The sequence below is a fragment of the Parasteatoda tepidariorum genome, chromosome 5 (assembly GCF_982258835.1).
Source record: "Parasteatoda tepidariorum strain Cologne lab strain chromosome 5, Ptep-v5.0, whole genome shotgun sequence".
In the NCBI taxonomy this organism is placed as follows: domain Eukaryota; kingdom Metazoa; phylum Arthropoda; class Arachnida; order Araneae; family Theridiidae; genus Parasteatoda; species Parasteatoda tepidariorum.
In genome coordinates this window covers 32,895,696-32,909,849 of record NC_141759.1, presented here as the reverse complement: position 1 = coordinate 32,909,849, position 14,154 = coordinate 32,895,696, and the positions used below count along the sequence as shown (strand labels likewise).

Genomic DNA, 14,154 nt, shown 5'->3' with positions numbered 1-14,154 from the left:
ACTTTTAAATCAGGTAAATACGAAAATCGAGATTTTAAAAATGCATAAATACAAATAACGATATTGGATTTTTAAATGTCGTAAATAAGAATCATAATATACGAAATTTAAATAGCGTAAATAAGAATCGCTATGTGCAACTTTTAAATCAGGTAAATACGAAAATCGATGATTGATATTAAAATCGCGTGAATAAAAATCGAGATCTGAATTACGAAAATACGAGCTATACAGTCGACGGATAAAAAATACGGAAAATCTTATTTTCTGTGCGTGCAATCGGAGAAAATAGCTAAAATAAGTAAAAATGCGGAAGGGTTAGCAGCTAGGGCGTAGATTGAATTTTCTGTTTATCTTTGAAAATCGTAAATAAATATAATTATTTTACTTCAATGACTGAATTTAAAAAAAAACCGGATATTTATTTAAAAAAACGAAACTTTTAGAGAATCGGAGTTTTTGATAAAAAGGCTGAAATTCGAGAGAAAAAAAAATCTCATCCCTGTATAAAGGTCAACCAGTTTTATCCCAAGGAAATGATTTTTAGAGAAACTTCAGAGGGAGGAAAAGGGACTTCAACTATTTCCCTCCGCGGAAAATTAAATTCCTCATAAAACATTTTAACTTGGGCAAAAAAAAATTTCAGCGGAAATTAGCGGGAAAAATCTGAAAAAAAAAAAAAAAAAAAAAGCGGAAATCCGCGAAAGAATCTCATCCCTGATGATGTGATAAGATTTTTCTTCAGCAAAAAATACATAAAGAGATGATTGCACAAAGCAATTTTTAAAAACAATAGTCATAATAAAAGTTAGCAATAAAAATGAGTATTCAGTCTTGTAATAATCCATTACTCAAAATTTATAACAAGACTGCTTAGCAGTTAAGCAGGGGTGATTGTGAGCCCAAGTCAAAATTCCGGAAAATTTCTCCAGTAAAAAAAAGTTCTTTCCTTTCCCTCATTATTTCTTAGTTTACTTAAAATATATTTAAAATTTTACATACCTATGATGACCTGGAGAAGTAATTGAAATTTACCAATATGTATTTCTTTTTTGAGTTTATGATTATAATAACTATTTACTGATAGAAAATGAATATTTATCTTGAATATAAGCTTATAAAGTATCTTTCCGGCTCTCCCTTACAAACAAATAAAATCAACTATGTTTTTAAGTTCCACCTTTGAAAATTTGACTTCGATCTCCAGAAACTTCCGGATCAGGGTTAGCGAAAAATCCGGAATTTTTCCGGAGCACAATCAGCTCTGTGTAGGGAACTAATCCCATTTAACAAAAAAAAAGTTTAAAAATTTTTTTTTCTCTCTTTTTGAGCGAGACAATTTTTTAAGTGTAAAATGCAATAAAATAGAAAGAAACAAACAGACCATGATTTTAATTCAAACTATTTAATGAATTCATACAGATTCCTGTAGAAAATATAAAATTTTTAAAATTAGAATAAATATGTTAATGATTGTAGCATTTTATTATTATTTTAGGCACAAAACATAAGTGAAATGTGTTTTTCATTTCTTAATGAAAAGAATATTACACAATGAGCAATAACTGACGAAATACTATATACATACATCTATTTACACATTTTTACATTTAAACATATATACAACCTCCAGTTAAGGTAACAAATTTTTTAGACGGAATGTCAAAGATAACTAGCAAAAGGCAAATTAGTCAACATAATCAAGACAGACAACAAGGTAAAAAAAAAAAGAGAGACTTATTTTCATTAAGGTTTTTTTGGTCGATAACCATTCAATATTTTGAAAATATTAGTTTGATTTTATAATATATAATCTAGAATAAATAAACTATTATTCTGTTGGCTATGTGCTTTCTTTTTAAAATGATTATAAAATTATCCAGAATACATAGATAAAACTGAGATAATCAAAATCTTAGTTGCCGAGAGCTGCAACAATCTAAAAATACTGTATAAGTCAAATAATGTGTATTTCAGTATTTGGCATAATTTTAATTTATTCACTCTCCCTATTTATTCATCAGCTAGTCACCTGCTGAGACTGTGAGATCTTTCTTGATTTTCCGAACTCTTTTCAAGCTTGTGCAATTTCTGTTCAGGCTCAAGTTTATCATAAAAGGGATGAGCTAACGCTTCTTCGAGAGTGATTCGCTGGGAAGGCTCATATTCTAACATTCTAGAAACTAACTCATAAAGTAGTCTATGCTCTTCATCATCAACGTGTATATATCTCTGAAAAATAAAATGTCAATTTACTGTCAAGAATTTTTTTTATTACAAGACAAAAGAAGCAAATAAGAATAAACAGAACTAGATATTCCCCAGAAATGGCTTGAAGCTTGTCCCGTTTCAAGTGGACAGGTAGCAGCCTGTCTGAAATAAGAGAAGTCTGTAAGCAATGCTGGCCACATTGCTACAAGCATTGTTAAAAATTGAAATTGTGTAGCCTTAACTTTCACGAGCCCCCGGTCCCCAACAGCCTGTAGTAGGAATGCTTTACTCTTTTTAGAACTAGAGATGTAAGACCATTGGACCGAATATCCAGCCAAATGTTTTCCGATATTTAACGAAAACATGAAGTAATATATTGTATTCTAAATAAGTTCCCTTAGTTTATAAAAATTTTATTAATGTCATGCCTAAACCACATTAGATTTTAATAATTAACAAGATTATATTAAATAAATTTTTGAATTCAGTAAAAAAAAAAAAAAAAGAGAGACAGAGAGAGAGAGACAGAGGTTTATGTTAAGAACAGTATTTTGATATGAACAAAAATGAAAGTCGTTCAGCATTTTAAAATAATAAAATTTTGAAACAATGTTAGTAAAAATCCAATATTTTTTCTCTCGTTTATCAATCAATATTCTAATGAAATGTATAAATACATTAAGGATTAATATGCATTAATTACTATACAAAACTGAACCCCCCCCCCCCCCCCCCGATGCAAACCATGCTTATGAGAAAAAAAGGGGTGATTTTTTTTCTTTTCTTTTGCAGCATTAATACCCATTTTTATTCTGAATTTATTTATCAACTTACATCAAACTTTTTTTTAATTAAAAGTAAGGTTTTGAAAAGATAAAGTAACTAGCATCTATTATCAATTAACTCAGATTTTCCAGGTAAAGCATAAGTATCAATAGAAAAAAAATAACTGTATTCCCATGTCATAAATTTCAGATAAACCAAAAGGCATTAACAACTACCCATATTTTTCACAATGTCCAACATCCTCACAAGAGAAGATAATTTCCAAGAAGGGGCACAAACTATAGCATATTATTTATAATTCAGAGTCAAAATTAACAGGCTTATGCTAGAGCAATAAAATTGTTTTTTAGAAATTACTTAAAAGCTCTTGGTTAACTTCCAAGAGCTTATGAATTTTTCTACTCCCTAAACAATTCTAAAAACAAATCCTTCCACCTCACAAGCTATTTTGAAATTTAATTTCCCCCTACAAAGAAAAAACTCAAATCTTAAATGCTGTGAGCAAAACTTTTAAGTGATTCAAAGGCAGGATGATAAAAAAAAAACAATTAGGGTTATTTCTAATTTACTTAGAACATTGATTCCAATTCATCAAGTTATAATGAAGTATAAAGCTTCAGTGCTGCATATTTTTCAAAAAAAATTTTTTTTTTTAAAGTTTATTTATTAGCAAATTCATGCATTATTTTATTAATATTATACTCCTATAAGAATTTATTATATACATCTTAAAATTGTGCTAATTTTAATTCATTAAATGTTAGCTGAATATATTTCTGTGTTCTTCTAATTACTGATGGCTAGTTTGGAAAGTTGGCACCTATGAACAAGTAAGAATGAAACGAGAGAGATTTTCTTATATTCTTTTAAACTTAAACCTTAATTCAGAAAGATTTAACAAACACCAAAATAGAAAATTAACTTCTTTACAAAACTCTTACATGCTTTTTTTAAGCGACAGGGAAGATTCAATAACAAATCTATTGACAAGATAAAAAGAAAAAAAATTAATATCTTAAGTTATTTTACAAAACATAAAATACGAACCTTCAAAGATTTGCAGTTTTCTCTAACATAACGACCTGCGGAGCTCTTATGATCCCAATCTAATCTGCCATGATAGAAATACTTAGTTCTGAAATATAAAAAATATTACTTTTAACACTATGTGAAATATAAGGGTTTCGACAGTGCATAATGAACGCAATAAAATTAAACAGATCTATAAACTACACAAAAAGTAAATAGAAATGAATAAACTCTAAGCACAGATAAATTATAATTAATATATCTGTGCTTATAATTTACAGTCATTTGGTCAAATTTTTCTTATTTAAATTCACTGAGTGACAAAATATGAAGTTGAAGCTTTAGACATCTCTCTTTTACAAAAAATTTTTCTCCTGTGATACAAATAGCTTAGTGATGGGTTAATTAATTTTACTATTTTTATTTGTTAAGAATTAAATACTTTAGTGATAAATTAAGAATAATATTTAAACGAAAAATATTAACGGACATAGCATAACTCAGTTCATTGAGCAAGAAATAAGCCAGATGATATTAAATTGAAGACTAAATCGAAAGAGTAAAATTAATTGGGGAAAAAAAAAATATTACAGGGTGCGTAGCCAAATCTTTGAATCGAAAATAAGCACTTTTTAAAAACTTTTCAAGCACTTCACAAAAATTTTCAAGCACTCAAAAAATTCATATTCAATCAATGATATTATTGAAAAACAAAAACTTTTTATAAACAGTTTTAGCGTTAAAAGAAAAAAACCAAAAAGAAACGGGCGTAAATCGAAACAATCAGTACTTTCCCACATCACTGAGTGAATTCAACTTGACCCTGAACTCAGAACAAAAGTACCCTTACCCCCTACGTCAAAAAAAGTATTAGAAGTAAAATAAACAAGAACAAAACTAAAATAAATTAAAAAGAAAAAATTTCATAAGGATCTGATATTCTCTATCCGAATTGGAGCACTCGGGTTTCGGTTTCAAGTGTGCGCGCATGCGCAAGTCATAACGTGGGTACGAAATGAAGTTCGCGTGAATGATTACGTAGCAAACTCCCCATTTTTCGTGAAATGCATGGGATCCACCAGATATCACTGAAGGGAAAAAAATTATTCAAAAAAAAAGCACTTTTTAGAAACGCCAGCTGAAAAAAGCACCTTTAAAAGCTTTTAAAAACGAAATCCCCAAAAAAGCACCTTTAAGCACTTTTTACAAACGCTACGCACCCTGTATTACTCAAGTCCTTAAAGTTACGAAAAAATTTGATGATTCCACTGCATACAATGAAAAATTTTATGCTGGTATGCAAACTAATTAATGCAATAAGGATAAATGAGGAAAAAAAACTTACTTAGTTTTGCGACACATTCTATATGGTAGAGGACCCAAAATTCTCTCCATCATTGCAAGATGTTCCCGATTATCATGAGTCTACATAAAAAAGATAGTGTAAATAATTTTTTTTTTTTACTGATCATGACTAAAAACACTATGAAAAGAATTAAGAATTTCATACCTGGAAAAGTGTTATTCCCATTAGTAATTCGAACAGAATACAACCAATACTCCAGACATCACAAGGTTGAGACCAACCCAATTCTACCAATAAAAAGTTTCAAATTAAGATTAAGAAGAAAGAAATTAGAATATTGCAACGTGCATTTACAAGGTATGAACAATACAGGCATATTAACATCTTAAAATAATCAGCACTCATTACAAAAATTCATTTTCCATTTAATATCAACGATCAATAAATAAAGTAAGTTTGACACATATCTTTGCTAAAGATAAGTGTCAAACTTATTTGAAAATGTCTAATAAGCACCCTTAAAAACATTTAAGATCAAAAAAAATAAATAAAAAGAAAATACTTTATTGATTTGTTTAAAAAGAATAAAATTAACTTAAGAAACACTATGTAAAATAAGGAAATAAAACACTTAAGAGATTAAATTAAGCAGAAAATTAAAATACCAGTATCTCTAATTTTTAAATTTTCTTGGGAACAGAGAAAAATCAAGATTCTTTTAAGTCACAACAAATATTACATTTCTGTGAACATAAAACTAGCAACTGCATATCAGTATAATAACAAAAACATTATTTATGAAAAGTTTTTCAAGTTTCTTGATAATTGTAGATGACTAAAACATAGATTTCAACTACTACAGATTCTCCTCTATTTCAGAAAATAGTTTCTCTAGTGGTAACCCCTCAGGGGGAATGTATTTACATATTAATAAATTTAAATTAAATTTATCACTTAACACAAATAATTTAAACAGAAATAGTTATACAGACAGACATGTGACTCAATTCAAATGAAAATGCTGAGATGGGAAAAAGATGTCCATTTGTCACCATATTTTTAGAAATTAATGCAGAATTACACAAAAATACACTGGAAAGCACCTACACTGCATACATTATAAATACAAACATATTGCATGTCAGTATATTTCAGTGTTTCCCAAACTTATGATTTGTGTACCCTTTCTAAATTTTTCGTAACGCTGAGGAGTACCACTAAAAAAAATGAATGAATTTTTTACAATAAAAAAATTGCACAAAAGTTAAAAATCACAACCGGCTGTTGACTAATTATTAACTGTTAACTCTGCAAAAAATAGCCAATAGAAAAATACGTAATTGTAAATTTTCACGACCAGCTTTGTTTTTAAGTAAAATTTTTTTGAAACTTTTATTTGTTGCAAGATATTTTGCATAAGAATGCGTAATATCCTGTTCGTGTAACTATGCGTGTAAACTGTTCCTGTACCCCTGGGGGTACGCATACCATACTTTGGGAAACACTGGCATAGATAAATGTTTAAGTTCTCAAGTTCTAATAGATTTTTTTTGTGGCGGTATCAAAATTTTTTGTTTCAGTTCATCATCAATGAAAAAAATAATTTGCAACTTCAAATCATTAAGTCTCTGGTTTTAACCAAACACACTCTGAGCTATTATTGAATCAAATTAACTAAACATAGATTAAAATTAAAGTAGACGGTAGAATGGAAAGATATATTACCTAATATAACTTCAGGAGCTCGGTAGTGACGAGTGGACACAATAGTACTATGATGTTCATGATCAAAGGTGGCAGATCCAAAATCAATGAGACGAATATTAGTATCCAATACTTTTCTGACACTTCTCTTCTAAAAGCAAGGGGGGGGGGATTTGTTATTTTAAGATTTACTGATATATTTTTGTTATTCTTAAAATATACATTTGTTTTGGACAAAATTAGGTTTGATAGAATTAAACTAATAAAAATGAATTTGTCTTACCTTTTTTGGGTTCATGACCAATTCAAATTCAGAGTTTTCAAATAAGATGTTTTCAGGCTTTAAATCAGTATGAGTTAATTTGTGATCATGCAAAACTACATAAGACAAAAAAAAAATTATTTATTAATTTTGTGACCAACACAAAGAGTACAAGATAAATGATAATATTTATAAAAAAAATTATTTAAAGAAAAAGCACTAATATGAACGCAAGACAAATACAACTGAGCTTCCAGCCATCATTTCGGACCCTACTGTTTTCTCGTTTTGTATCGTATTGTTTTAACAGTCTCGTCACAAATGCAATTCTTATAATACTAATAATACCTGTTTAGATTGTTTTAGATCTTACAGACATGTGATTGCTGAAAGAAGAAATTAACTGAAACATTTTTTTTTAGTACTCTTGCTTTCGGTATATAGAGAATAAATGGTAAACTACAGAAGAGTGGAACTCAGAGAGAATTGTCAGAATATAAATTACTGATTTGCAGCATTTCGTGAATTAGAAAAATATTTATATGCCTGTGCTAAGGAAGAAAATGTAAATAAGCTACAATTTGGGAAAAATGCCTTAATCACGTTTGATGTTAATTCATCAGTCGATAAAAATAGTAATACTGGTGGTGCTGTCAGTTCAAGCTTTCTGTAACGAATGTTGAATCCAAAATTTCCAATAATTTTAAACTAGTAACTGTGTTCTATTCAAATTTGCCTTGAATAGTAAAATTTTCTGCATTAAATACATAATTTTTAAATTAGAATTCTTTAAACTGATTATTAATTTATTTTCAAATCCAGTAGTTCCTTATTACTTTTCATTCATAATCAAGTTATTATTTGATATTTTAAATTGACCGGCATTCATTGCTTTTCTGCATATTTTTCAAAATGGATCTTTCGAATGGTGAAACATTCGATCCAGATGCATATAGTAGTTATAGAACATTAATTGAGCTCACTTAATCTTATCCTTTTTAGTTACATATTTATGCCAGATATATGCTGGCAGTATCATCAAAATGAATTTTTATATGCAGCATGCATTAAATAATTTTACTAACTATTATTTATTTATATATATATATATATATATATATATATATATATATATATATATATATATATATATATATATATATATATATATATATATATATATATATAAAAGTTTTTATAAACAAAGTAAATGATTAAAAAGTTTAAAGGGCAGAGAATAAGTTCCAAAAATTTTAATCCAACTAATTTCGCCAAAACAATTCTAAATAAAACTAACTACAGTTAAAATAGCAGTCTAAACAGTATTTTTTCTTATTATGATTATTTTAAACAAAAAATGCTCTTTCTAACACTTAAATGAATCAATCACAAAATCGTCTCACAGAGAAAAACATTTCGCAATATTATGCAGAAAATAAAAATTTAATAATCGATTCAATGATTATCAGGACACAAACCGTTAGATACAGACTATAATTATATTTTAAATTTTTTCACAAAATGGTATCTATGAATCCATGGACAAATGACCATAGGGATACCTTGAATACATAAATAGAAAAATAGAAAATAAATACACAAGTGGGCGACCTTTGTGCTAAAATACAAACTAAGGTAGACAACGTTAAAGAGCACAAAAATATTATTAAAAGCAGACAACTGTTTCGGATGCTCAAAGGGCAACCTTCATCAGTGCAACTGTTGCACTGATGAAGGTTGCCCTTTGAGCATCCGAAACAGTTGTCTGCTTTTAATAATATTTTTGTGCTCTTTAACGTTGTCTACCTTAGAAAAATATATTCAACTTACATTTTACAGAATAGCAGAGCTGGTAACTCATGTGTCTCACTTGTTCTAATGGGTATGGAGCATAATTGTTGTGTTTCTGCAAAAACAACTGCATGTAAATATATATTTAACTGAAAACTTTTGGAAATATTATTTAAAAATTTACTCACCAGAAAGTCAAAGACACTCTTCCCTAGCAATTCAAATACAATACAAACGTGACCATGATAATCAAACCAGTCCAACATCTTCACACATAAACTAAAAGAAAGTGAAAAAAATAATTAAACACAACCTAAATTTAACTCATTTAACAAAGAAAAAATCATTTAATATGTTGATCAGCAAGACACGTTTAATTTATTTTGCACATTTGGGCTATCAAAAGAGTTTAATATTTTTGTTTAATTGTGATATTTAAAAACCTGGACACAAAATATATGGAAGTGTGTAAATATAACTAATTTTTAATATATTTATTTTTGAGATTTTAAATACACTGTAAGTAAGCTTTTTAACACTACCAAAATAATACAATGAAAGTACTACCATAGCCTCTTTTTTTTTTTACAACTGAATTTGAAAGTGAAAGTAATAAGTATAATACAAAATTAACTCTTCTTGCACAATTTCTTTACTTACATCAAAAATTACATTCTTTTCTATTTAATCTATATCTATTTAATAAAGTTAATTAAATTATCATATATATTAACAGTTAATCAAGCAACTTACTGTTTGCACTCTGGGTCAATATCAGCTAACTTAACCAAAACATTTATTTCCAGTTTAGCAGCCTCCCTATATTTTTCAACATTTTTTATAATTTTAACAGCAGCTTTTTTATCACCATCTTCACTGAAAAATATAAGGCATTTAATTAGACCTCACAAAATATGCTAAGAAACACACATACACTACTATTGCAAACACTACAATAAAGATACAAAAGCCACAATACTTAAATATTTTATTTAAAAAAAATTATATCATTGTCTTAGCAAAAAAGTTATCCAACATGAAGAACATTTTTTAAAAAGAATTAGAAAAATAATAGATAAATAATCTAATAAAAGAATATTAGAAAATTAGGCACATAGAAATATGAGTCACAGTACTGTGTCCCGAGTGCCATACAATTGGATGAGAGCACCATATAACAAAATTGTTTTTGATGAAAAGCTACAAGTGTACTTTAAGATCTTATTGATTTAGCATCAGTCTCAACTTATTTTTTTTTAGTAATTGCTATTACATAAAACAGATAAAATTGCAAACAAGATAAAGAAATTAAAATGACTGCATCGAGCTTTAATCTGTAACTGGAATCTATATGCTGCAAGCTGTTGAATCTGTTTTTATTTATCCACAATTATCAGTAAAGAGACAGAGGAAATTTTAAATAAGAATTATATTAACTAAAAATTATATCCACTCATTGCCATTCATTTCTTTTTGAAAGATCTTATAAACATTCATTAAGCATAATTATATAAATTACAACCACAATAACGAGTTACATATAGATATAGAGTAGAGGTAATGCAATACGGCCTGTAGAAATAAACTTGTGCTCTTGGTAAATTGTAATTTCTCACAGATAATTTTAAATGCACATCTGTTTAACATTTCAATTAACTTGATGTATTTATAAATATATTTTTAACTTTGTTTATACTCTGCAATATGTATTTCATACGCATATGTGCATTTTAAGATAGGGATCTCAAAAGATTTCACTTTTTTTCTTCTTCTTTCTTTTGATACATCATTAAAGAAAGAAAAATTTCCAGCAAGAAAAGAAATATTACCTGTTCAGATCAACAACTTTAACAACTTTCCCAAATGTTCCTTCTCCAAGTGTTGCAATAATTTTATCTGAAATGTTAAAACAGCCATATAAGACATGGATCATAAAGGTATTTATTTCATAAACACTGAAAGAAGAAGAAAGGTTATTAATTGGAAAAGAATGAAAAAAATTTAGAATTTTATAGACAAAAAGAAACATAAGTTTTGACTTTTTCTATGTGATGCTAGGGGTCTTTAAATATTAAAATAGAACATTTTAAAATGAAATAAGAAACATACCCTTCCTTCATAAACAGAAAGTATAAGTAAACACAAGATTTAATTTTTGATTGTGCTATAATTATAAACTATGACTTTCACTTAAAAATACAAGTTTCAAATTGAGAATGAGCCCAAAAGAAATTTAAAAAAAAAAAAAAAAAAAAAAAAAAAAAAAAAATTATAAATTAAACATTAAAGACTATAAACACATCAAATAAAATATATATAAATATTTGGAGGGTTAAAAAATATTTTTTTAACTATAGTTCATAAGCAAGAGTAAATTAATAGATCTTGAAAAAGAGCAGATAAAACAACAATGATATTTTTTTTTTTTTTTAAATAAGTCCTACTAAGAACCAAAACAATTTTTAAACAGACCCCTGAGCACAGTTTGAATTTCAATAGTTTAAATTAAGTAACAAAATATTAACATAAATGCAAAAAAAAGTTATGTTTATAAAGAAATGTTTTCTAAAAGTATATTGAATGAAAATAAAATAGAAAGATTAAAAGTCTAATGCTACAGATAAAAAAATTTTGTAAATTCAATCATTAGTATTAATTTGAAATTCTAAGGTTAATTTTTATTTTAATAAAGAAAATTACTTGTATAAAAGTAATAGTTAAAAATAATTTTTGTATTTTGAAGCTCACTGTAAAATTAAATAAAAATCAATCCGAAATAATTTAACCTAAGCATTCTAAAAGAGAAAGTCTACACAAATCGAAGAGCTTATGAATACAGCACTGGAAACTAAAAAAAAAATATTTTACGATAGTTCAGTACATCGTTCCTGAAGTATGTCCCCGGTCCTATATACTAGATGTCCATCCTCATCATCTTCCACACTTGGTTGACGTGAGCCTGACTCGTCAGCTTGTGCTGGGGACTGTCAATTCACAAGTCGCCAAAACAGATCGCCAACAAGCATTTTGATCCACAAAGAAGATCCGACAGGGGCAATAATAAGACAACCGGTCAGGTGCAGAGTAGTAGCAAAGCAGTTTTCAGAAAAAGACCAACCGTCAGGAATTCAAGGCAGCAGCATACAGCCAATACAGAGACGACGGCCAAGTCCATAGCAAATAACACAAATAGGAGGCAGGGTGTGTGAACAATCAGTTCAATAGTGAACATATACAAAATTTTGAAATATGTAAATAATAGTCATCTATATACATACATTTGCATCAAAGCAGACTTTGTTTTTGGATAATTTTAAAAGATAAATACAGTTTTTAATAAAGAATTAAATAAAGTCTGCATTAATGAGCAAATATATACATTTTATATGAAAATGCAAACAAATAATTACAAAAAAGCTGTACATTTATACTTTAAGTATTAATTTAAAAGAGTTCATTTAATGCAATTGTAATCAAAGTTAAATAACTTAAATCTAGGTTAATAAATGTACAGCATAATAAATCAATAAAAAAATTAATTAAATATAAGATTAAAAAATTGTCTCAAACAAAATAGTAATGGTTAAAAAAGGTCAAAATGTAACTCAAACTTTTAGATTAATTTAATATTAAAACTTGAAATTAAATTTAAAATTGTTAATTGAATCAAATAAAAGTGAAATCATTTACAAGTTTGTCTGAAGATGGTCTATCACATGAATTCTCATCACCCATTTGGTTAACTGAAGCATTCAAATAGCTTGTATCACTATCTTCAACTCTGAGTCTAGATGAAAATCCACGGAGGAAACTTGTGCAGGAATGCATACTGCATTTGTCAGACAAACTTTCTAGTAAAGTAGGTTTCTTTGTCCCCATTGTATTATATCACCGTAAAAACACATAGTTTCAAACTTTTCATTCGAACTACAGAAATAATTTAGCCAGAAAAATAACTTAAAAGCTTATCAGACATTAATTTTCATTAAATAAAGAACCAATCAAGGACATTTTAAGAATTTCCAATAAAGCAATTTAGAATAAGATAACTAGAATTTTAGATGAAACATTGTGTAAATTTAGATCCTCAGAAAGAATTGCGAACATCCAGAGGTATAGGAGTCAACCTCCACTGAACTGAGTATTTTTGCTTAGCTTGGCAACTTGCCTCAACAGTGGCTTGAGCCAGCCAAACTCCATTGCTGAAAGCTATATTAGAAGTGGGTAGATTCTAGCACCCAAAATAAACTTGCCATCTTTGACGCAAGTATATCTTCAGCATCACGCAGGCGATCTAATTCTTGTCCGCCATCAAGAAAAGCGGGGAGAGAGAGGAGAAAAAAAAAAGTTTAGAGGACGAGGAGGAAAATGGGGAGGAGTTAAATCCTATCAGTCGAAATATTTATTTTTAAGTAATAATAAATAAATTTCTATGTTGCGTCGTAAACAAAACAAACGTTCTTTATTGGCCGATATTATGAAATAGAATCCATAATAATTAAAATTTGAAATACTCTTTATGACACTTTTAATCTAAATACCACATCTATAAAAAGAAACCGATAGCAGTATTACAAAAATAAGGTTTAACTATTTGTTAGCACTCCGTGTACTTTAATGTGCTGTTTGAATACTAAATCATTTAAACTAAGTTGTACAATATTCTTATGTAGCTAGTTTTAAAAATTTACAAACTAATGTGGTCACTAATTCATTAAGAATTTTTTAGCGAGGTGATTTTAATGTTACTGATGTCACCGGAGTGCATAAGATTAATGATATCTTTTTTTTTAAAGTCCTTTTATTTTTGGCCCAAGCGATAAAGTTGCCATTATAAGTTCACTGGATACAATAAATTTAATTTTTTTAAAAACCATTTTAAGCTCACGTTTTTTTTTAAATAAAATTTTTAAAGGCGTTTCTTAATGAATCCTACTGACATCGTCGCTCTACATCTTTTACTTTAATAAATAAATCTATAAAAAGAAATGTAAATATTCAATTATTAATTATCTTAACTGAAAACTAATAAATACGATTAAAGCGATCTCAAATGTTGCGACTA

General features: G+C 27.9%; 1 protein-coding gene across 13 annotated transcripts in view; it reads right to left on the bottom strand.

Moving 5' to 3' along the window:
• Window positions 1-1,389: 1,389 nt before the first annotated feature.
• Doa (CDC like kinase darkener of apricot) overlaps window positions 1,390-14,154 on the bottom strand; it is a 30,986-nt gene continuing 18,221 nt past the window's right edge. For 4 of the 13 annotated variants that reach the window (XM_043052804.3, XM_071185250.2, XM_071185251.2 and 1 more), the window contains 11 exons: window positions 11,971-12,073; window positions 10,919-10,985; window positions 9,843-9,965; window positions 9,278-9,368; window positions 9,129-9,204; window positions 7,320-7,414; window positions 7,058-7,187; window positions 5,537-5,619; window positions 5,372-5,451; window positions 4,045-4,132; window positions 1,390-2,232 (listed from right to left, as the gene is read on the bottom strand). In XM_043052804.3, coding sequence (XP_042908738.1) covers window positions 2,029-2,232; window positions 4,045-4,132; window positions 5,372-5,451; window positions 5,537-5,619; window positions 7,058-7,187; window positions 7,320-7,414; window positions 9,129-9,204; window positions 9,278-9,368; window positions 9,843-9,965; window positions 10,919-10,985; window positions 11,971-12,073 — 1,140 coding nt within the window. In that variant the 3' untranslated portion in view covers window positions 1,390-2,028. Of the gene's footprint in view, window positions 2,233-4,044; window positions 4,133-5,371; window positions 5,452-5,536; window positions 5,620-7,057; window positions 7,188-7,319; window positions 7,415-9,128; window positions 9,217-9,277; window positions 9,369-9,842; window positions 9,966-10,918; window positions 10,986-11,970; window positions 12,074-12,779; window positions 13,412-14,154 lie in introns of those variants that run through there. The other 9 variants (XM_087163616.1, XM_043052801.3, XM_043052807.3 and 6 more) reach the window with 6 other exon arrangements.